Genomic DNA, 24,316 nt, shown 5'->3' with positions numbered 1-24,316 from the left:
ATGATTTCATATCAATGTAGTTTTCTTGGCAAATACTGCCATTGCATTCTGCTAACTAGAATATTTTATTAGCCTATCTTACTATAACCTTCAGGGTTTAAGTAGTATTTAAGACATAATACTTATTATATTTTTTTCAAGCTGGGAAACTTTGCAACCATTTTGCTGACTCTATTGATAAAAATGAATTGTTTTTATAGGTTCAGCTTCCTGGATCAAGTTTACAAGCTGCTGCCCAATCCTTAAATGTACAGGTAAGAATTACTATAAATTTCTCATCTATCTCAGTCCATTTAGTTGAAATATGAATAGTGTGACACTATATACACTATAGTGTGTAATCAATAATCAACTTAGGTGTTCAACAGCAATTAATGCTGTTAATACTATTAAAAAGAGCTACTTTTATATTACGGAAGCGAATATCATCATCATTTTATCCTACCTTTTTAATATATAATTTTGGAAAGTTATACAATGTTGGAGAAATTACATTATTTTCAATAGTTGAATCTAAAACTTGTTCATTTCTATCAAAGATATATAGCTGACTAAATAAGCTTTGTGTATTGTATGATGCTACACCAAATTGTGATCCTCTGATTCTTACTATGAAGACATTCAAGTAATATATTAAAAAAGAAAAGGAATATAACAAATAGTATTTTGAAGTGGCTTCATTATAAGAATGCTAAAGACCGAAGACTATTCTTGAAGCCCTCTAGAACACACATCTAGTTACAAATGATGCTTCTGAAAGGAATAGGAAAAGTGACCTTCTTCTGTAAAAAAGAGGCTGAACATTGACTTGGTTGCCATGGTAATTTTTCAATCCCAGAGAGAGATGTTGGCAAACAGGCTATATCTCCAGTGCAGAATGTTTACAGTCCTGTGCTGTAATTATCTCTCAATGACTGGCAGAATTAATCAGAGCCTCTATGTTAATTAGCCTGCTCTGCGGTCCCCAAAACAGGTGGTGGAAAATATGCAAATCTATGCAGAATTTTAATGTTCTCCATAAGCGATTTAATTAGCATAAACCCCTCTTTGGGCTTTTCTCCCCCGTCTTTCTTTTGCTTTCTTGCTTGCATTTCCTACCTTGTGGCTATATATTAATTTGTTTTTCTATAAAATAGTTTAAATATGTAAACTGAGCTTGCCATTAAAAATACCAGAACTTCACTGATTAGAAATAATATTTGCATTCTGAGTGTTAGTTTTCTTTCCCTTGGTACTTTGGTATGTTTGGTATACAAACATTTTAGTATCTTGTTTAAATTGAATGCCATATTGATAAAATGGATATATGGAAATTGTGATCTTGTGATCCAAACCTTCAGTGTATTAGTATTGGTTTTCTCAGTAATTAATAGGGTTGGGCAATGTCACATACTTGGTGAAGGTGTGCATCTAAGAATTATCAGTAACATTGCATTGACTAGGAAAGTTTGGAAGCTTTAGCAGCACTAATTAATGTATTGGTTTAAACCAATGCATAATGATAGGGAGATAATAAATCAGAGGCTTTATGTATTCAACATATTCATTTCTATCCAACTATGAAAATAATCTGAAATTACTGCTCTTTTCTTTTATTCCAAATATTTTGTTTTTTACTGGTGCGAAAGCAGATACAACCCCATCTATTATCTATGATTACTTATAGAAATAAATAAGCTTTTTAAAGTGTTTTTTTTTTAAACAAATTAATTCGCAATCAATGAACAGGGAAAACACTACAGTAGAATATGTTTTTGTCCACACTAATAACTGCTGTGTTCTACAAAGTTTGTATTTTTCTTTCTCTAGTCTAAATCTAATGAAGAATCTGGGGACACTCAGCAGCCAAGCCAGCCTTCACAGCAGCCTTCAGTTCAGGCGGCCATACCGCAAACACAGCTTATGTTGGCTGGAGGGCAGATAACTGGGGTAAGATCAGTTGTAGTGAATGAGAATGAGCAACCTTCTCAAGTTGTGGTATTAGCCAAACAACCCATAAAAGGAAAATGAAGTAATCCCAGTGAATCTGAATTTATCAATATTATGCATTCCTGTAAATCTCTGACAAGATGATAAAATTGAGATTTTTTTTTGTTTTTCTGGTAATTACTCTACGTAAAGAGAGAAAGTACAAAAATTCTCTTTGCTGTTTCTTTTAAATAGTGCATTTTCATATGACACTCTGGATTCTAATAGAGTGAACTTTTGATCTCTAGGCCCAATATGTTGTATTTAAGTTTCACACTTTTAATGCCCTTGCTGGCTACAACAATATATTTACCTAAATATAAATACATTTGAAATCTCCTAAGCAAATCAGCTCTATTGCAAAATGTTAGTGATTGTAGATATAGATAATTTTAACAAAACCTCTTAGTCTAAACTGTTAGTACATTTTTATACATTTGTTTTCTACTCTTTTGAAACTTAAACATAAATTTTAGAAGACAAGCAATTTGTGATGAAATCAGTAGCATCATAGAAACAGCAATGTAACTTTATTACATGATTGAAATAAGAAATGTATTGGCGTCTCTGAAGTCACAATAAAATTACTCTCCTATTCATGAATATTGAATCAGGTATTTTAATATTCATCCTAAAGTGTAACTTTTAATACATGTTTTGGTTTGTTGATATTCTCTTTTTCATATAGAAAAATGAACCCTTAGATTAACATTTTAAAAGTTGGCATGAGATGAAAAGCTCTTTAAATAGGCTTCTCAGTTGAGCTCTTTGTACATTTTTCAATTGAGCATGTATGCCATAACAATAGCAAAATAACATATAAATCACAATTTTACTGTAATCTGAGTATCATTCTTTAAGGCTTAGGATAAGATTATGTGTGAATGTTTGCATGGACCTATTCAGCATCCTTCAGGCTTATTGAAATGCTGTCTGGGTCATATTGCTGAAATGTTCTTGCCTGTAATATAGGGAGTGGATTCAGGTCTTTGAACCTAGCAGCTCTCTCATTACAGAAACTGGGAAGAATAATGTGTCAGAGGGAGTTCGATGCCACCTGTTTCATAGAGATAATGCATGTTTGGAAACTGGCAGAGATGTCAACTTACCAGCTCAATGTTATCAAAACAAAAAGACAGACGGAAGAGGGGGTGCCTTGGAAAGGAACAAATGGTGCACATGTTCCTCATCTATATCTTAAGGCATAATGGGGACGATGGAACATGGCAGGGATTCATACTAATATGAAGCAGCTGGAGTATTATCAGTTGTTTGGTAACCACAGCCAGTATTGCTATTTTTCATTCATCTGGCTAATCGCTTGTGCTTCTGGTAGATGTAAATTTCCTTTCAAAGCCTGTCAATGATGGCTTGTTCTTTTTGCTTGCTATTTCCTGTCAGTGCTGTTTCTCTCCATTGCTTGCTTGCTAATTACTTTTTTCACATTAATCTTGAAGAGGAGTCATAGAGACTCTTGCTTCTCTGATCTCAGTCATACTGAAGCAAAAAATATAAAATAGCTTATCTAATAAAAACTTCTGAGAAATTAACAGTGATACTTAAGAAAGCAGCTTTTCCTTTCTTTTATTAATGAATGTCCTAAAACTTGTTTCTAGCTTACGTTAACACCAGCCCAGCAGCAATTATTACTACAACAGGCACAGGCACAGTTGCTGGCAGCTGCAGTGCAGCATTCAGCCAGTCAGCAGCACAATGCTGCAGGGGCCACCATCTCAGCTTCTGCTGCAACGCCCATGACACAGATTCCTCTATCTCAGCCGATACAAATTGCACAGGTGAGGTTCAAACTGTTAATGGCTTTAGTTTGCCAAATGTTATTTTGTTGTTCACAGAACAGATGAAGCTTAGATCCATTATATATCTTGTTGTGAGAATGTCTTGGGTGCCCAGTAACTGCTGTGCCATATCCTTGTTGCAGAAAGTGTGTAACTTTTTTAATCTATCACTATTCAATCCAGGAAGGAAGGATTTTTTTTAAAAAAAGTAGAAAGTGAGAGGAGGAAGCTTAGTTGATAAAGCTGAACTGTGGAATCAGCAAAGCAAAACTTCATGTTCAAATCTTCATGTAACCTCTAGAACAGGAGTCCTCATCCTCTGGGCTGTGGCCCATTCGGAACTGGGCCACGCAAGTAGTGGGTGAGCATGTATGCATGCACAGCTCCATTTGTGTGAACGGCATGCACATGTATCTGCCAGTCTCACAAATTAAGTGCTCATGTGAGCATGCATGCCTGCTGCACACAAAGAACTATCCTCTCTCCCCTCTGCCAGGCTATCAAACCAGAAAGGTTGGGGACTACTGCTCTAGAAGCTTTTACACTGTAGGCTGAAGAAAATACTTCCATCATTTCCTTTATCATTAACAACATGGCTTTTCTTATTTGAATTTCTATTATAACTTACCACCAAATAACTATTTCTTGTAATAAATTTAGTCATTGAAATCAATGACTTAGGAGATCATCCAAATGGCACATAGACCATTAAGTTAAAATCCTTGTGCTGAGTATGAATCAAATTAATTCATTAATGGCAAATGGTAAATCAGCCTCAGCCTTTCTACCTGAACACATCTAGTAAAGGGAAGACCATTAATATTATTAGGGAACTGCTCTTATTGTTATAAAAGTTTGGCCTTTCCCATTAATTTTCATGAAATTTTCAAACTATATAAAGTCATTAAGCAGATCTTTCAAAATTATGTAGTGATGTTTCTTGTCTTCTGTCTAGCTTTTGTTATTCATATTGTTATATAACAGTATTATATGAGAGACTGATGGATAATATAAATAGCAAAACACTTATTTTCATATCATAAAACATCATTGTTAAGGTCCAGCCCCGATTAGAACAAATGCCTGCCTTGTGAACTTTTAAAGTATCCTTTTTTATTTTCCTTTCTTTCTTTCTTTCTCTTTTGTAAGCCGCCCGGAGTCCTTCGGGATTGGGCGGCATATAAATTTTAACAATAAATAAATAAAATAAATAAATAAATAAAATAATCCATTTTTACCATTCCACATGTTGAGTAATTTGTTACCTCTGATTTACCAATGTTTCAGTGGTCATCATGTCAATCCATCAGTACGATTCCCAGTATTTATTTTTTAATACAAAAATAGTAAACATTTTGCTGATGATGAATTTGTCTTGGCCATTTACGAAGTGTGCATTGCTTCATTTATATTTCATCCCTTTTTTTATTCATAAATGTTAAAATCCTACACATTTTGGTGGCTAGAGAGGAGAAAAGGTAATAGAGAAAGGCAATATCTTTTCCCCACTTGCTTGCACAGAAGTAGGTGCATGAGCACCTTCAAAGAGGCCCTCAATCTTTCCCAGCATTAGGATTTTCTCCAGTGAGTCCTTCCTTCTCATTAGGTGGCCAAAGTATATCATGGTGTATATAAGTACATTGTGTTCAGGGAACAAGAAGCTTGGAGTCCTTCCTTTGGCTTTATTTTATTATAAAAAGGAGAAGGGGAAGATGCTTAGTTCTGGATATCTCATATGTTTTCCTTCTTGAAGGATCTGCAGCATCTACAGCAGCTCCAGCAACAAAATCTCAATCTGCAACAGTTTGTCTTGGTGCATCCAACAACCAACTTGCAACCAGCACAGTTCATCATCTCACAAACACCGCAGGGGCAGCAGGGTAAGCAATACATTTCTGAGATGATCTTTTAGAGTTTTCCTTTTTTTTTTTGAGACACTAATTTTAAAAAAATTGGTTACAGGCATGCTTCTTTTGGGGTAAGAAAAAGAAACTGTTCTATTGGAACCATCTGACTGACGGTAGTCACCTGATCAGGATGTATCTACTTAGTGTCCCTTTATACGAATCATTTTCTGTGTGAAAGATAAAGAAATTTTTTTTAAATAGTTTTTATTCTAATTGCATATTGATTAATCAGCAACAAATTTACATTTCTTCAGAATGTTTAGAAGTTGTTCAGCTGTATCACTTACTTGAAGCTTAAGCAAATACGACTAATAGTTAATTGGCTGAGCTTGTTCCCAGCAAATTCTACAGAACAGACATGCCATAAACCTTCAAGAGGACTCTGTTATGAGAATAGTATCTTTATATTATAGATTTTTTTTTCTTTTTGGCTTAAAGCAGGGGTGTTAAACTGGTGGCCCACAGGCCAGATGCATCATGCGCATGCCACGTCCACCCCAGCTCCACAAAGGGGAAAAATGTCGTGCAGCAATGTGATGCCGTGAGTTTGACATGTGTGGCTTACAGGAAGCACAAAATGCTGGTGGCTTATAGATAAAGGCAAATAATTTGCCCTTCCCCTTTTCCTTTTACCATTTAAGGACCAATTGTATCAACCATTATTAAACACTGGCTTTCTAGGAAATGGGATGGTAGTGCAATTTGCTAGAACAAAGGTCCATTTGTATATTGCTAGTAATACATGTGGAGAAATCTGATAAGAAACAGTAAGGGCAGAACCTCTATTTAGACATGGAGCCCAGTAGAGATTTTTTTAAGTAATGGCTTGGCTTACCACAGTATTCCCATATGGAACTTCTGGCTAATAGCTCACAATGGAGTTCTGTGGGCAAAACACTTTCTGGACAGGTCCTCTGAAATATGCTTGTGGTTAAACATCCAGAAGATGGTTCCCTGATTATCTCTGTGGAGATCTTGCAAGGATTTTTATGTTATTAACACCTAGTAAAAGATATACACACATTCACATATAACAACAGGCTTTACACTGAGAATGTAACATTTATGTCAGCTTCTCCACAGCTGCTCTCTTATTGGATGAGACTACATATTTTTTGGCGTGGATTAAATTTTGATTAGGTTGAATTTAAATGTTTAGGTATCGATATAAGGTTTAGAACTTAGAAATGGATATCAAAAGTTGCTAATTGCTATTAAATTTCCTATATGCTTTCTTGGAAGTATAGATATTAACTATAGCATACGCTTAAGCGGTTAAGTCCACTAACTCCTGTAGTATAGTTTCTAATATGAAGTAATTGTTTGCTGTGTAATTTATAGAAATTCTTAGAAATCACTCCAAGTTGGATTTAATAAGAGGATGTGTTCTTAGTGCTTTAATATGATTTTATCTGGTGTGGCTTGATCAAAAAGATTGAAAGCCATGTGCACTTGCTTTTAAACTATGCACAACTTCATGTAACATCTGCAGTTCAAAAAGCTGTAGTTACTGGAGGCGGGGCTTGATGTCGCAACAACACGACATGCAATCTTGGGGCTCCAGGATTGCTGTCTATATCTCTGTTCCTGGACGGTCCTTTTGTACCTAAACTGTTCTGAAGGAACAGTGATAGAGAAGAGCATGTCCTGCTGATCTCAGGGGACATTGCAAAGTCCCTGATTGATCCAGGCGAAAGCTCTTTTTGCCAGCTACAAGAGAAGCAGCCAAAATGGCTGCAGAAGGTTAGGACAAGCCCCTGAAACAGAAGCAATACAGGAGAAACTGTGTGTCAAAATGGGGAGGAAATTTTTTATTATTAGAGAAGGGAAAACCCAAAAGACTTGGAGTTTAAAATAAAATTGAAGACAGAAGAAAATAAGTGGCGAATTAGCCCTAGTTTAAAACTATGATGTTATCTTTTCTACCTTAACTTTGTTTGTTTTTTATGGATAGACTTTTTACAAATGCCTCTTACTTTTAAACTGGACTGGTCTCTTTTTTTTCTTTCTTCCTCTATACTTTTTCCATTTTTTGTATTCGTGGATTAAAAGTTTCTTTTCTCGTAAGGCTTGGACGGAGCGTAATTTTTAAACTTTTTTTTGTCTTCTGGAGCTTGGAATTTACAAAGAGAGGCAAAAACAGATGGAAAAGAGGTAACACTGCCATCTAGTGGCTAGAGGCTTGGCAATACCTGATATTACAAAGCTATAAGCTTTGTTTACTGAAAGGGTCAGTGGAAAACGTTTTGTTTATACAGGTGTTCCTTTGAAAGAAAGAGAAAGCTTTGATTTGAAAAACTCCACTGAATTTGTTTGAAACCTAAAAAGTCTCAGATGTTTTGGCAATGTTTATAACCTGGAAAATGGCACAATGTGAAGAAGAAAAGACTCTAACTGTGCAAAGAATTTTCTTAGAAATTCAAAAAGTTTTAATAATCACAGAGAGAATTGAAAAGAGACTTGAAATTATAGATCAAAATACAGAAAGAACGGAGACAGTGATGAAGTTTGAGGACAGAGCTCAAAAAATCACAGAGACATATGAAAGTGATAAGAAAATTGTTGACACTGACAGCAAACTGAGAGTGGAGGGAAATGACAAGTGTGAAATATGGAAAGGAGAAATCGATGAACCGGAACTTTATTTCAGATGTCAGAACATAGATGAAGAAAAGAGAGAAAATTTGGCAGAAATAATGAGAGTAATCTCAGCAGAAGCACTAATGATAACAAAAGTTAAGCTGATAAAAGGAGCAGATAGAGAGTTTCAAATCGTTATAAGACATGCAATGAACAACAAGTTCTTAAGAGAAGTCCACATAAGACTTATCAAGAAAACACTTAGAATACAGACTTTACAAATGGCAAGAGATATTGCACTACACTATTTCTGGAAGGATACAGGATGATGAAATGAAATAGCACAATAAATTTTAGTTAAATATAATTAAAGTTTGAGTGCTATGTACAATGTAATAATAGCTATAGTCAAATAAATGATTAATAATCATAACAAAGCATTTATATATACTATGATAATATGAAATTTTATACAAAGTAAGTGAGGATTATGTAGATGATGTTGAAAAGCCTTTTTATAAAAGATAAACAATTCTGTGTAGAATATAAAGATGTAATATCATTGGATGATTTCAGGATGATGTAATAAAATGTCATAATATAAATTTACTTAAAATTTAAAATTCCTTATGTTGAAAGGATGTAATAATAGCTAGGGTTAATGGATGTTTAATAATTATAACAATTTGTATACATGTATATTAGATTGATAATACTAATAATGGGGAAAAACATGGAATTGAAAATTATTAGAGAATGCTATCAATGCTAAAATAATAGAATGACAGAATAGGATTAAAAAAATCTTTATTATTGGATATATTGAAGATGATATAATGAATCATTATAATATATATGGTTATATATTTAGAATACCTTGTCTAAAATAGTGATAATCAAACAAAGGAAGCATAGTAATAATGTATACAAAGATATCTTGATTGACAATATGTGAATTTTGATAAAATTCAAGTGATGACTATGGAAAGGATGCAGAAAGACCTTGTAACCAATCAACACAATGTATGTCGTCGAAGAGGCTTTTATGTTTATGTGTTGTGTGTTTGTGTTTCTTTGGAAATAAAAATTTTATTTACAAAAGAGCTGTAGTTACTACGAATCAGAAATAGGCTTCCTTTTCAAATTAAAAAAGCCCATTAATTTATGAGGTCTTAGGTTTTGTTTCATTTTTCCTATCTTTTTGAAAGGACAGAGAAGACGTGTATGTAAACGTTTTGAATTTTCTATAAACCCTGTATCTCTATCAAAGTAATTGGAAGGAAACATTAAGTCCCGTCCTTTCCTCTTCAGTAAAGATTACAGTATATAGTATACATACTAAATAAAGAGCCCTCAATTTACAGGTAGTCCTCAACTTTCAACAGTTCATTTAATGATCATTCAAAGTTACAACGGCACTGAAAAAATGACTTATGACTGTTTTTCACAGTTACAACCTTTGCAGCATCTCCATGATCATGTGATCAAAATTCAGATGCTTTCAACTGGTTCATACTTACAACCATTGCAGTGTCACGGGGTCATGTGATCTCTTTTTGTGACCTTCTGACCAGCAAAGTCAATGCGGAAGCCAGATTATCTTAACTAGGTTATTAATTTATCAACTGCAGTGATTCATTTAACAACTGTGGCAAGAAATGTCGTAAAATGGGGCAAAAGTCCCTTAACAAATTCTCATTTAACAACAGAAATTGTGGTTGTAAGTTGAGGACTACCTGTATTTGGTTTTTAAATGGATTGCTGTAGGCAAATTCATGGAGTTCACCAAGTAATATTGAACAACAGAATTAAAGGGGACATACCCTAAACATGATTTGCTGAATGTTTTTGGTTAGCACAGAATAATTACTCACATTTATTATTTTTATAATTTAAGTAGTGCCTAACACCAATGACTGAGTGGTTTGGGGTATAACAAAACACAAAAACAAAGCAAGTTGGTATCCAGTTGCTCCAGATAAAATAATAGAAAAACAAATACCACAAGAGATTCCTTTCATAGTAACCAAAGGCCTGGGATGTTTTTAAGGCCTTTAGAATTCCACCAGGGTAAGAATCATACTGATTTCAGTGGGAATCTCATTCAAAAGGGCAGGCATCATGTTAGAAAATCACATTTCCTAGATCCTAATTGCACTGTTCAATCAAAAGAGCCTGGAACCCACCAGTTGGACCAGGGGAGACAGATGGTCCTTCAAATAATCTGTTCCTATGTTATATAGGGTTTTATAGATTATATCCAACATATTAAATCACATGCTAGCAACCAGTGCCATTTGTAAAGTAGAGATCTCACATAGACATTCTGGGGTATGTCTATCACTAACCACACTGCTGCATTCTGGACCAGTTGAAGGACATTCAAGGCAGTCCATATGTATAGCACAGGGTAGTAATCAAGCCATGAGGTGAATGGAATAAGACTGATTTTCTGAAGGGCTTTCCAATTTAAAGGGGCACAAATGGTTCATCTAGGGGAGCCAAAGGTCTTCCCTCCTTTCCAATCCATGTCCTTCTTTGCCTGATCAGTTATCTGGTATACACCTCAGTCATATACTGCACTACGTACAGTAGATTTCATAACCTGAAGTCCCAAGAGTTTTAAGTAGCCCTCCAAACCTTTTGGTTTTCCAAGCATCTATAATTCTTTGGGATTCTTAATGTGATATAAGGGCAAAATAAATTTATTTAAAATTTAATTCAATCTCATATTTTTTTCTTTAAAATCTTTAGTCTATAGCTAAGAAGTAAAATGCAACTATGGCTTGAGAGACTGTACCCACATGAGTTATGCTTTCTAAAGCACAATAACATAAGAGCTTACTTAATATTTTACTTCCTGCTCTGTTTCCATTGTTTTTAAGAAAATAATATAGTCTTTGTTTAACAGTGGCTTGAGCAACAAGTATGATACACATGAAGAAATGTTGTGAATTTTAGAACCCATACGTCAGCAAACTATGCTAATTAATTCCATTTATGTAAATGAAATTCAATTTTCAGGCCTCCTGCAAGCGCAGAATCTCTTAACGCAACTACCTCAGCAAAGCCAAGCCAACCTCCTGCAGTCTCAGCCAAGCATCACTTTCACCTCTCAGGTCAGTTCATTGTTTGTTTATTTTATTTTATTTATTCTGCTAACTGATGAGATACAGTAGAATAAATGAAATAGTACATGATTTGAATTCTTGGTCTCATTCTTCAGGATTATCAATCCAGGTGGCCTTCAAAATGCCTATCATGTCACATTCTATAGGGTCACACATTGCTGTGGTTGTTTCCAAGGTCACAAATTTACTGGACAAGAAGGCATGGAATGACATTACCAATTCATTTTCAATTGCCTGCAAACAAATATTTTAAAGGCTACTGGAAGCATAGTATTTTCAGCCAGAGTTCCCCAACCTTTCCAGTTTTGTTCACACAAGTGGGGATATGCGTACTCTCCCACTACTTCCATGGTCCGGATCTGAACCGTTTAAAGCCTGGTAGTGGGCCAGGGATTGGGGACCCCTGTTTTAGGGGAAAGGGAGAATGAGAGAGGAGTAATGCTGAATATTTTCTTTCCAAACATAGTCTTCATCATATCACTGGTAAGTTAATGTCCTTGCCCCATTCTTGTGATTTTCTCCAGATCTTTCTCTTCTATTCTGCTATCTCTAGGTGCTGCAGTATCCACCTTCAGTAGCAAGAGACTGCAGAATAGCATAGCATGCTATGCCTCCAAGGTCCCTTACAACTCTGCTATACTATGCTATAGCAGAGTTGGAAGGAACGTTGGAGGTCTTCTAGTCCAGTGTTTTTCAACCTTTTTTGTGCAAAGGCACACTTTTTTCATGAAAAAAATCACGAGGCACACCACCATTAGAAAATGTTTAAAAAATTTAACTCTGTGCCTATATTGACTATAGGCGGGTGTTTTTCCCACGGCACACCTTACACTATGTCACGGCACACTAGTGTGCCGCGGCACAGTGGTTGAAAAACACTGTTCTAGTCCAACCCCCTGCTTAGGCAGGAAACCCTACACCACTTCAGACAAATGGTTATCCAACATCTTCTTAAAACTTCCAGTGTTGGAGCATTCACAACTTCTGGAGGCAAGTTGTTCCACTGATTAATTGTTCTAACTGATCTTGTAATCTTTACCATGGAAGGAAAAATAGAGATGTTCTGATATCTCTTTCTCTGAAAGATTTTTCTTTCTATTATTCCAACAAGGTTTTAAAATGATATTTATTTCAATCCTGAATCCCCATTTGTTTATTTTCAGTGGATCATTTCAGTGGAACATTAGGAGAGTCAGAAGAAAAGTTAGCTCTATCCATTTTATCTATGCCATCAATGATTTTATATAATTCTATCATATCTTCCCATACCCTTCTTATTGTTGTAGCCTTTCCTCATGAAAGGTGCTTCATCCCATCAATCATCTTCCCTTTTTTACATTAACTTCAGTGCTGATGATCAGATCTGTACACAATAGTTAAGGGCGATTTGCAACATAGATTTATATAGTATTATTATATTGGTAGTTCTATTCCCTTTCTATGGTTCCATTCATGTCTTTTCTACAGCAGCTGCTGACTGCATTGACATTTTCAAGCTCTCCATTATTAAATTATTACAAGATCACTTTTCCTAGTCAGTTACTAGCAGCTCAGATCCCATTAATATATAGATAAATTTTAGATTTTTAAACGCCAACATGTAACTCTTTACATCTGTTTACTCTGAACTGTGTTTGCTTGGGGAAGCCCATTCTTTACAATCACTATTGATTTAGCCGCCTTTCATTGCTGCTAGTCAGCCCTACTTCCATTTAATTTATGGAATATAAATTACATCCATTGTCCTGAAATAGATATTTGAGGGACTTCCTCTTTGTATATCTCAGTATTGTGAGAATTGAAAATTTATGCCTACTCTTTGCTCCCTGGTTTTAATTAATTGCTAATCTATGAGAGCACTTGAGTTGACCCAGGATTCTTGGATCAAAGCTTTTCAGAAATTGTGAAATATCTGTTGAGTCATCCTTGTTTATATGCTTACTGATATCCTCCAAAATATCTATACTTCATTTTATATTACTATAAAATTATTTAAAGTATTAATTTTCTTCCAAACAGCTATGGTGATACCAAATGTATCTGTTTCTAAAATTGAAATAATGTATACACATGCACACACCACACACATACCCCCCCCCCACGATATACTGTAACAGCTAGATAACCTGTATGTGTAAAAGAAATTTCAGATTAAACTGTTAATATCCCTAATCTGGTACATGAGAACCTGTCTACTGTACTTTAGATCCTCATTACAACTTGGTTAGATTAGTGCAGTACACTGTACATGGATTTACCAGGACACTGTTGGCCATATGATAATTGACACATATTCCTAGGAGTACATAACACTAATACCACACATTGACTAATCAGTTTCCAAGTAAAATTTAAATTTGTGGCTCAGTGGTTAGAGAGCAGTACTGCAGGCTACTTCTGCTGATTGCTTGCTGCCTGCAATTTGGCAGTTCGAATCTCACCAGGCTCAAGGTTGACTCAGCCTTCCATCCTTCCGAGGGGGTAAAATGAGGACTCAGATTGTTGGGGGCAATATTCTGACTCTGTAAACCTCTTAGAGAGGTCTGTAAAAGCGCTGTGAAACGGTATATAAGTCAAAGTGCTATTGCTAATATGGCCATGAGCACTTTTTACTACTATTGTAACTTCAAATGGTCATAAGTCGAAGACTAAGTATTACCTGTACTTAGTGAAAATAATTGTTCATTATTTCTTTTGCCATAGAGGTACCATGAAAAATTTACTGAGAAAGCAAGGGTGCTGTATACCACTAAGGTTTGAGAACCTCTGGCACAGTGACATAAATTATTGAGTGCAAGTGCACTTGGATTGAAAACAAGACAATTAGAATATCATTCTTGTAGTACATTATTACTGCAGTTTCCATATTACTCTACTTTCTTGTATTTCTTAACAGCCAGCAACCCCAACACGCACAATAGCAGCGACCCCTATTCAGTCACTTCCACAGAGCCAGACAACACCAAAGCGAATTGATACACCCAGCTTGGAAGAGCCCAGTGATCTTGAGGAGCTTGAGCAATTTGCCAAGACTTTTAAACAAAGACGGATCAAACTCGGATTCACTCAGGTATGATCGGACTTCCATGTAGAAGGGATTTGGTCAATGGTATTCAGATCTGAGGCTCTTAATCACTTTTCCCAATTAGAAGTGGTTTCTTATTTCTAAATTTGCAATATTATTTAATGTTTATTAATACTGATATATTTAAATACATGCTTAGTGTATATTTTGCACCCAATTTGATAAGGAACTTTTGAAGCATATGTGTCAGACTCCTAAAGATAATGTATTAACAAAGAACTTCTGCTTTAGATAGAGCTGACACTTAGTATTATGGAGCCTTGCTGTCAGCACAGAAGCGGAAAATACAAAATGACCTCAGTTCATCCAACTTCAGGGTTGATATGGGATGATTACTCAGAACCCTAACATTTTCATCCATAGATAGGGAGCTATATTATCAAAACATCTTCATAACTTCCCATAGAAAATCATTTGAGGCAAGGTTTTAAGACATGAGCTATTGCAGTTGTAAAATGAACAATAAGTATCTCAGACATTCTACAATAATGGTTTACTGAAAGTGGAAAACCATCGTTCCAATGCTGAGTAGAAATTTTGTTACATCTGATATCCTCAACAGATTATTGTCTTTTTGTCCTTGTAGGGTGATGTTGGGCTCGCTATGGGCAAACTGTATGGAAATGATTTCAGTCAAACTACTATTTCTCGCTTTGAAGCCTTGAACCTCAGCTTTAAGAACATGTGCAAGTTAAAACCACTTCTGGAAAAGTGGCTCAATGATGCAGGTAAATAGTTGTAGATTTTCTCATAATTTCACAGCTGATTTTTGGAATTCTGAAAATGATTCCTGTTAATTTTCCTGACGATAAAAGTACACTTTGCGAGAATTATATCTGTAGATGAAGCTTTTCTGCATCTGTGTCTTATTTATAATTGTTTTCTGTTAAAAAATAACCTCATAAGCATTGCATAAAATTTTATATTCTTAAGACAAGTTTTAAAGAATATTTGAGCCAAATTACTGAGTGATAGACATTAAACTTTTATTCTAAATAAGGATATATGGAGTTTTACCGCAGTGTAAACCCATGTTTAATAAACAAGATGTTAGTATATATATATAGTTGTGGGAAGTTCATTTTATTCATTAGAATTGTGGGTCTCCTTTCTTTTTGCAAGTGGATACCGGGGTGGGTTTCACCCGGTATGTACCAGTACAGGAGTACCGGAGGGTCAAATTTACTGTGCCTTTCAGTACCCATTGGTCCGGTGGCACCGTAGCAGAACGCTCCCTCCCCTGGCCTGCCCCCCCCCCCCCAGCTCACTCCCCCTGCCCACCCAGTCACTGCTCAATCTCTCTCTCTCACCATGCTTGGGGAAGCTTGGTGGGTGTGTAGGGCGCCTGTCTTCCCCGGCCGGGCTGGAGCACGGAACGGCCTCATAACAGGCGCATCTGCCACTTGCTGAAGATGCGGCGCTCAGAAGCGGCGGCGGGCTTGTTTTCTACCCGGTTCCTAGCTCTGCAAAGGTCCCGAAAGTGCCTGGGCTCCGGGACATCCTGTGCCTGCCACCGCTGCCGCCGCCACTCCCAAACGAAGTGCCTGAAGCTGCTGCTTGCAGCCATTCGCAGCTGCAGGTAGACTGCACCTGTAGCGGGAAGCTCTTCACCCCGTGACAGCTCTTTTATGTCTCAAAGATGTTTTTTCCAAAAAGCAACTGGATTGTTTTTTCCTTGAGGAAGAAGAACAAAATGTTTCACTTGTCATCCAAGAAACTTCCTCAGTTGTGATGGCAATGTGTGTGTGTTGAGGAGGAAAGATAGGTACTGGTTGAGGCTGGATGGTAGGGAAAAGATCTGGTTGTTCACGATCTCTCTCTGAGAGCTGTTGAAGCCACTTGGGGGGTTGATCTGTGCCCTCATGATCCCCTGAATCAAATTGTAGAATCTTCTTGGAACTGCTACAAGGGGTGCATTGTAGACTAGACATAGGTGGTGTCTTATTCCTCCCTCTCTGTTGAGAGAGAGCTGGAGAGACCTAGTCTGTCCCGAGCTTTTGAAGCTGGTGGGGCGGGCTCTGAATAAAAGTCAAAACCTGAGTTTGATGCTGACCTAGAGATTTTGTTGGAATCCTGGTTTAATTTTTGGAGAAAAGATTCCCTAAACTTGTGACTGCTTTCATCAAACCTTAGAGTGATAGAGAAAGAAAGAAGGCAGAGAAAGAAAGAAAAAGAGAGAAGGAGGGAGGGAGGGAAGGGAGAAAGAAAAAAAGAAAGTGGAAACATACACACAAGGAAGGAAGGAAGGAAAGAATAGAGGGAGAAGGAGAGAAAAGAGAGAGAGACAAAGATAAAGAGAAAAAAGGAAAGAGAAAGAAAGAAAGAAAGAAAGAAAGAAAGAAAGAAAGAAAGAAAGAAAGAAAGAAAGAAAACCTATGACCACAATTGAGCCCAAAATTTTGGTTGCTAAGCAAGAGCGTCACTAAGTGAGTGTCACCACATTTTCCAAGTTGACCACTCCCACCTGGTCACATGACTGCCAAGCCACGCCCATTCGTTCACATGACTGTCAAGCCACTCCTACAAAACATGCCACACCTACCGAATAGGTTTAAAAAAATTTGAAACCCATCACTGGTGGGTACGCTTCCTGTTTTGTTGGAATGGATTTCTACGTGTGAACTTCAGGTCCCAAACAATAAAACTTTGGAATGTATGTATGTTTTTAGGCAAGCACAATGAATGAAATTTACTTTCTTTAAATTAACTTAATGCTTACATTACATTAATTACTATCATTAACTTGACCTTTTTGCAGAAAACCTCTCATCTGATTCAGCTCTTTCCAGCCCAAGTGCCCTGAATTCTCCAGGGCTGGGGATTGAGGGCTTGAACCGTAGGAGGAAGAAACGCACCAGCATAGAGACCAATATACGTGTGGCCTTAGAGAAGAGTTTCCTGGAGGTCAGTACTTGCACTTACTATCCCAGTATATAAGGTTTTAGTTTTTATTGCAATCATTTGTTTTTAAAAAGTTGATGAAATGGGGTTCAAATTTTCATACATGCACATTGTTTTAGGACTTGTGTAGAAAATAGGTCACGTACAAACAAGTATATCTTTGCATTGAGATGTCATTTGCATTTTTATGTTTTAATTTTAATAAATAATTGAAGATGTATTAGAAAGAAAAGCATAAAAGAAAAAAGAAAAGAGCAAAAAAAAGAGGAAAGAGATTTATAAGCAGTATAAACTTGAATAAGAATTTTCAAGGTAACATTAGATTAGCACTGGATACAAAGGCAATGGTTATATCAGTACAGCATTTCAAAACCATTATTAAAATAATATTCAGTAATTAACAAAGGCAGACAGTATAATAAGAATAATTAAACAGAATGAACTATTGGTTAAAAAAAATCTAATTGAGGAATATCTATTCTTACTGCAACAATTCAGGCAAGATTTAATCATGTAAAACCTTGTGACAAGAGAATCCCAAACTTAAGATGCAGTACTTTTCCATAAGCAAAATTAAGATCTACCAAGTTAAATTCAATTCCATATCCGACTTTTTTTCCCAAATAAAAAGTTATTTTTACATTGAGACATATGTTTACAACTTAGTCTGCTACTCTTTTACATAATGTACCATATGTGGTTTCCAGTGAGAGTCATATAAATATTTTGTAGGGATATAAATATTTCTTTCACTCTGTAATAAGATACAGTTTGTATCTAGCTTATCGGTGGTACTTACTTCTTTTGTTGTAGTTTTTTTTTAATATAGAAAGAAATATACTGTGGTTCCCAACTATACCATACAACATAAAATAGTCTAAATGGTTTTATCTTTCAGAACCAAAAGCCTACCTCGGAAGAGATAACCATGATAGCTGACCAGCTGAAAATGGAAAAAGAGGTGATCCGTGTTTGGTTCTGTAATCGGCGCCAGAAGGAAAAAAGAATTAACCCACCTAGTAGTGGAACCAGCAACTCACCCATCAAAGCAATGTTCCCTTGTCCAACTTCATTGGTAAAAATTCAAAACCATTTGAATTGTGTTAGATTGGGAGATAATGTAATAATTCTTGCTAAGTATAGCAAGAAGATGATGTTGATATTTTTGCTCTTAAGGATCTGATATTTGATAGTTATGATGAGTGGACATTAATGTACCCAGTTCAGTTCTTATTTCTATTTTGTAGTTGGTGCAGAAAAATAGCACCTAACACATGCAATTCTGAATACTGTATTTAACTCTCCCATTGTAGTTTGTTAATGTATTTACTTTCATTTTTCCACACACATAAAAAGATTAAGGATTTTAATAATGAAAGATAGCTTGTTACGGTAAATATCTAAAGCTATATAGAAGTTTTCATTTGACTCCTTTATTTATTTGTGACATCTTTTTTGATCTATAGGTGGCAACTACACCAAGCCTTGTGACAAGCAGTGCAGCTACCGCTTTGACTGTCAACCCTGGGCTCCCTTTAACCAGCGCAACTGTAACTAGTTTGGCAGTCTCAGGTAAGAAGCCATTTAGACTGAAACTGAATCTAAAAGCTTGCTCTTAAACATAAAATTATTATCATATCTATATACTTTATCCACTCAGAGTACTTTACAAAAATATGTGTTTGTGTGTCTGTTTGTGTGTGTGTGTGTACACATACACACATACATACATACATACATACATACATACATATATACATTCACGTAAACATACACATATATAACCATCATAATAAACCCTAGTGCTTAAAAATAATCAATGAAAATATTTAAAAAATGTTCATTTAATGAACAGTAAAATAATAGAACTATTTAAATGCAGCCAAATTCTGAAGTAGTAGTTATACAAAAATGTAGGGGTGAATAAACATACCTGCAGTGGGTTTGGTTTTTTTTTTTAAAGAACAGAAAATGGAACTAAGCCAAACTTCTCTCAAGAAACAGTTCCATAATTTAGTTATCAAGTCAATGGATCATTGTGTTACCCATATTCAGATTTACTGCTTTTTAAAAGGACATCAAGGTTTGTTTCTTTGTTTCAATTTGTAAATTTGTATAAACTACTCCTCTCATATGTAACTCTTAATTCAGATTGAGGAAAAACTGGAATGCCTGATAATATATTTAATAAATACTTACAATTCATCAGTATGCAGCATCAAAATTATTATTTCTTCTGAAGTCTCTCAGTAAAAAATATACCTTTTGTTGTATCATATTTTCCTCTACTAACAAAGTAATCCATACAATAAAGTCATCTGCCTTTCTACAAATCTAAGCATTTTTATATCTTAAATAGTAATTCTGTATTTGGCTCAAGAACTTTACTAAAGTTTACTAACTTTACTTGTACTAAACAACACTGAACTTTAGCTTAATCAAGAGTTGCAGAATAAGTCAATTCTGATCTAAAATTTAAAGCATCCATATTATTGTTTGTTTCTTAATACTGTTCTTATATAAGAATTGTGTTTCTTAATATTGTGATTTCCTAGGGTTTTGGGCCATATTGAGTTTTTAAAATAAATTACTGTTAGTCTAATTGTTGATGCTAAATGTTCATGCAAAAGAATCACTGAGTGTGTAAGGGAAGAGAGACTAAAATCAATTCAAGTGATATGCACACTTGACTCCCTATAGTTGTGTTTGAAACTGTCTTCTGTAATAGGATTTTCAACCAATAGGTACAAGTTAAAATTCACCTTATGTGGTTTATGCTTTTATGTGGAAATGCTTTAATTGGAGCAATAGAAATATTGAATAGAGTGATATATAATTCCATCTTTTTTTAACAAAAAATTCAGAGATAATTGCTAATTATTCTGTAGCCAAAATGGTTGCATTAACAAAAAGGAGATACCAACAGATTTGGGGAGCTCCAAGATTTGCAGAGGTACAAAAAAAATCTTTATGAAAAATAAAAACCAAAATGAATAAAATAGAAACAGATTTACAAAAAGGGTATTTTCAATGCCACTCAATTTCTGACTGACTTGCAAAGAGATCAGGAGTCTCTTGTTTTGGACAAAGAACTAAGATTATAGTATTGCGATTGAGGAGGAAGTTGATAGCATCAGGAAATGTATGTGAGTCCTGAAAATAATTAGTGTTCAGTTCTTAGTTGAATTAGGGTTCTTACCAGGGGTGGGTTCCACCCGGATCGCCCTGGTTTGCGTGAACCCGGAAGTAATTAACTTCCGGGAACGCCGGTACCACTCCTGGCCCCTGTCGCTGCAAAGTGCCCTTGCCGACAAGGCAGCACGACCCGCTCGGCATGTAGAAACAGCAAAAGAAGGAACAGGAGAGGAGTTCCAAGCCGGGCTTTTCAAACAGCCGAACTCCTCTCCTGTCCCTTTCTTTTGCTCTTTGAACAAGCCGTGCGGGTTGCGCTCCTGGTTCTGGGGATTCCCCCCCCCCCCCCCAAAAAAAGACCGGCTGTCCGTCGCTCCAAATCTTGTGGCTTTTCAGGATTTTCTTTTTAAAAAACGCCTCTCCGGGTGATCTTGAAAACCTGCAAGGTTGCTTTGGAAGGGGACAGATGGGCAGCATTTCCCCCTGCCCCCCTCCCTGGGTGCCTGCAGCCTCGGAGCCTGCAGCCTTAAAGCAAGCCTTTGCACAGTAAAGAAAATCTCACGAGCGAGAGAAGTTCTTAATTGCCTTTACTGTTGTGGAAGGCTCTGAGGCTGCAGGCAACCAGGGATGGGGTGGGGGGAATGCTACCTGTCTTCTCTCTCCCAAAGCAACCTTGCAGGTTTTCAAGATCGTCTGCAGAGGCGTTTTTAAAAAGAAAATGGTCTTCTTGGGAGGGGGAATGGGCTGCACTCAGAGGAGCCGGCACCCGGGTGCCCTGAAGCAGCGCCAGCCAACATGTCCATAAGAAAAGCCCCAAGGGCAAGTGTGGCAGCGCCGCACCCACCTCCACCCTGCCGGCCGCCTAGCAACACATCCCCGCCGCCTCCTTCTACTCAGCAGGCGGGGACATTCCGTCTGTGCCCGCTTCCGCTGCCGCCACCTCCACTCCCAAACACAACTGTCAGCTGCGAGCAGGTGCCTGAAGCTGCTGCTTGCAGTAATTTACGGCTGCAGATAGATTGTGCCTGTAGCGGGAAGCTCTTGCCCTGTGAGAGCTCCTCTCCAGCACTCCTAGTTTGGTAACATCATCAGTGCTAGAAGGGAGTGAGGTTGGGAGGGGGGGGAAGAAAGAGAAAGGACAAACAGGAGAAAGAGAGGGAGAAAGAGGAGGTGGGGGATAGTGGGATCCTTGCTGCTTTCTGAGCTTGGTGGTTTTCTTACAGGCATTTCATTACCAAATTAGGTAATATCATCAGTGCTAGAAGGAAGTGGGGTTGGGGGGGGGGAGGAGGAGAAAGTTACGACAAAAAAGAAAAAGATAAGGAGGGAGAGGACTGTGGGGTCCTTTGGTGTTCTCTGAACGCGGTACTTTTTAATTATTTTAGGGAAATTTTTTTATTTATTGTTTATAGTATGTTTATTACAAGAAATGTTATTCCTTTTTGCAAATGTTTTATTTGTGATGCAATATGTTGCTTTTAAGTGTTCAGACCAGGTTTATGTGTCTCAAAGTGGCTGCTTTTCTATGGGCAGGCCAGGTTTGTTGCAAGGCAGTGTGTTTCACCCTCCTTGTTTAGGTAATTCTGAGGTGGTTGATGGTTCTGTGAGCGCCTGTCCTTTATAATTTTCCACATTGCCTTGATGGTTTTTATTCCAGTGACTTTGTCTTTCCTGTCCTTAGACTTAGGAAAAAAAAACTGGTTTCATTTGCAGTCTTTTTGGGGGAGGGGATTCTTATTTTTTGGTGTTTTCCTGGCACTGTCATAATTTGTGTGGGTGGGTGGGTGGGTGCGCATTAATAATGATCTAGTAATATTAATAATATCTAGTAATTAGTAATATCTAGTAATAACATTGTCTTGGCCACTCCTACCAGGTCACATGGGTGGCAGGCCACTCCCATCTGTTCACATGGGCGGCAAGCCACTCCCACAAAGGAGGCCACGCCCACAGAGTAGGTTCGAACAATTTTTGAAACCCACCCCTGGTTCTTACACATACCAAATGCCATATATTGCTATTTTAAAACATCTATGAGTGGTCAGGCATGGTTGGAAATAATATTGTGTATTTCTCAAAAGAAATAGGCATATGAAATTGGTATATCCATGAAGTTTTTTAGCACTGTCATAACCTTTAACATCGCTAAACAGGACAGTTGTTAAGCAAGGATACTTGTATCTGCCCTGAGTTAGCCACTATTTAAATTCAAGTTAATTCTTACCCTTTTGTTCCATCAGAGTAACATTGGCTCCATCCAGGTACTTCAAATATTGTATTGTTTTAGGCAACACAGAAACCATACCCAACAATACCGCAACTGTAATTTCTACGGCGCCTCCAGCTTCCTCGGCAGTAACATCACCCTCCCTAAGTCCTTCTCCTTCTGCCTCTGCTTCCACATCTGAGGCATCCAGTGCCAGTGAGACAACCACAACACAGACAACCTCCACCCCCCTGACCTCGGCACTTGGGACCAGCCAGGTGATGGTAACTGCTTCTGGTCTGCAAACTGCAGCAGCAGCTGCACTACAAGGAGCTGCACAGTTGCCTGCAAATGCAAGTCTGGCTGCTATGGCAGCTGCAGCAGGATTGAATCCAGGCTTGATGGCATCTTCCCAATTTGCAGCTGGGTGAGTATCTTTAAGACTTGTTTTTAAAGTATAAAGTTCAGTGAGAGAACCTAGGGGTCATCGCACTTCAGTACCTTTATCTAGAATATATGGTGATTAAAAATCTACATATCTTGTTAATTCTCTGTTAATGAAAGTATAACAGTAGAACATTTGACACTTTTCCTAGTTTAAAAATATTTAGTGGATCCTTGTACATATTTCTATCACTTTAGTCCTCAAATATTTACGGTGCTATAGTGTGTTATTGTATAATCAAGATTAAAGTTTATTTAATAGATCTACTTCAGTTCTTATAGTTAAAATTCTAGAAAAAGATACATTTTGCCTTTAAATTAACAACTCACTTGGGTTTTTTTTGTTTTGTTTTGTTTTTTTGGTTGTTTTGCTTTACGTTTTGGATTTACAGAGGTGCCTTACTTAGTCTCAATCCTGGAACGCTAGGTGGTGCTCTCAGCCCAGCTCTGATGAGCAACAGTACATTGGCAACTATTCAAGGTTAGTTACTACTACATTATACTTTCTGTCCCTGTTAAGTTTCTTTTTTTCTGTTTCTGTTTTGAAAGCTGTAAATATTATGTATAATTGAAATGTAAAGGCCTAGTTGAAATAATTTAACAAGGATTTATTTCTAAAGAAACATACCGTATTTTTCGGAGTATAAGACACACCGGAGTATAAGACAGACCAAGATTTTGAAGAGGCATTGTTTTTTTAAAAGTAGGTAGGTAGAGGGATAGAGAGGGAGAGAAATACAGTAGGTAGGTAGGGAGAGAGAGAGAATAGCTAGCTAGGTAGGTAGGTAGGTAGATAAAGGGATAAAGGGATATATATATATATAGAGAGAAATACAGTAGGTAGGTAGGGAGAGTGTGTGTGTGTAGGTAGATAGGTAGGTAGAGGGATAGAAAGAGATAGAGAGAAATACAGTAGGTAGGGAGAGAGAGAGTGAGTAGGTAGGTTGGTAGGTAAAGGGATAGAGGGAGAGAAATACAGTAGATAGGTAGGGAGAGAGAAAGAGTAAGTAGGTAGGTAGATGTTTCCAGGAGGTGTATTTGTCCATGTGCTGGAGAAGGAAATCATTGACAATCTGCAGCACCTTGTTTCTGCTGGCACAGCACTTGGTCAATGTAATTCTCATCAATCAGTTAAACAGCTTTCCAAAAGGGGGGGAAAGTTTTGC

The 24,316-nt window shown here is 36.9% G+C and overlaps 1 protein-coding gene across 7 annotated transcripts in view; it reads left to right on the top strand.

Annotated features, from left to right (window-relative positions):
• Positions 1-24,316, top strand: part of POU2F1 (POU class 2 homeobox 1) — a 113,963-nt gene that overhangs the window by 75,391 nt on the left and 14,256 nt on the right. For 3 of the 7 annotated variants that reach the window (XM_087721480.1, XM_087721477.1, XM_087721479.1), the window contains exons 4-15: positions 201-254; positions 1,810-1,929; positions 3,585-3,764; positions 5,518-5,644; positions 11,276-11,370; positions 14,279-14,452; positions 15,054-15,195; positions 17,226-17,371; positions 18,267-18,443; positions 18,835-18,940; positions 22,788-23,133; positions 23,543-23,631. In XM_087721480.1, coding sequence (XP_087577606.1) covers positions 201-254; positions 1,810-1,929; positions 3,585-3,764; positions 5,518-5,644; positions 11,276-11,370; positions 14,279-14,452; positions 15,054-15,195; positions 17,226-17,371; positions 18,267-18,443; positions 18,835-18,940; positions 22,788-23,133; positions 23,543-23,631 — 1,756 coding nt within the window. The remainder of the gene's footprint in view (positions 1-200; positions 255-1,809; positions 1,930-3,584; positions 3,765-5,517; positions 5,645-11,275; positions 11,371-14,278; positions 14,453-15,053; positions 15,196-17,225; positions 17,372-18,266; positions 18,444-18,834; positions 18,941-22,787; positions 23,134-23,542; positions 23,632-24,316) is intronic. The other 4 variants (XM_087721481.1, XM_087721478.1, XM_087721483.1 and 1 more) reach the window with 4 other exon arrangements.

This window comes from Thamnophis sirtalis, unplaced genomic scaffold (assembly GCF_051295495.1).
Source record: "Thamnophis sirtalis isolate CommonGarterSnake01/CBP01778 unplaced genomic scaffold, rThaSir2_p1.2 scaffold_8, whole genome shotgun sequence".
In the NCBI taxonomy this organism is placed as follows: Eukaryota; Metazoa; Chordata; class Lepidosauria; order Squamata; family Natricidae; genus Thamnophis; species Thamnophis sirtalis.
Note: the sequence above shows the minus strand (reverse complement) of the source record. Positions and strands in the feature narration are given on the sequence as shown.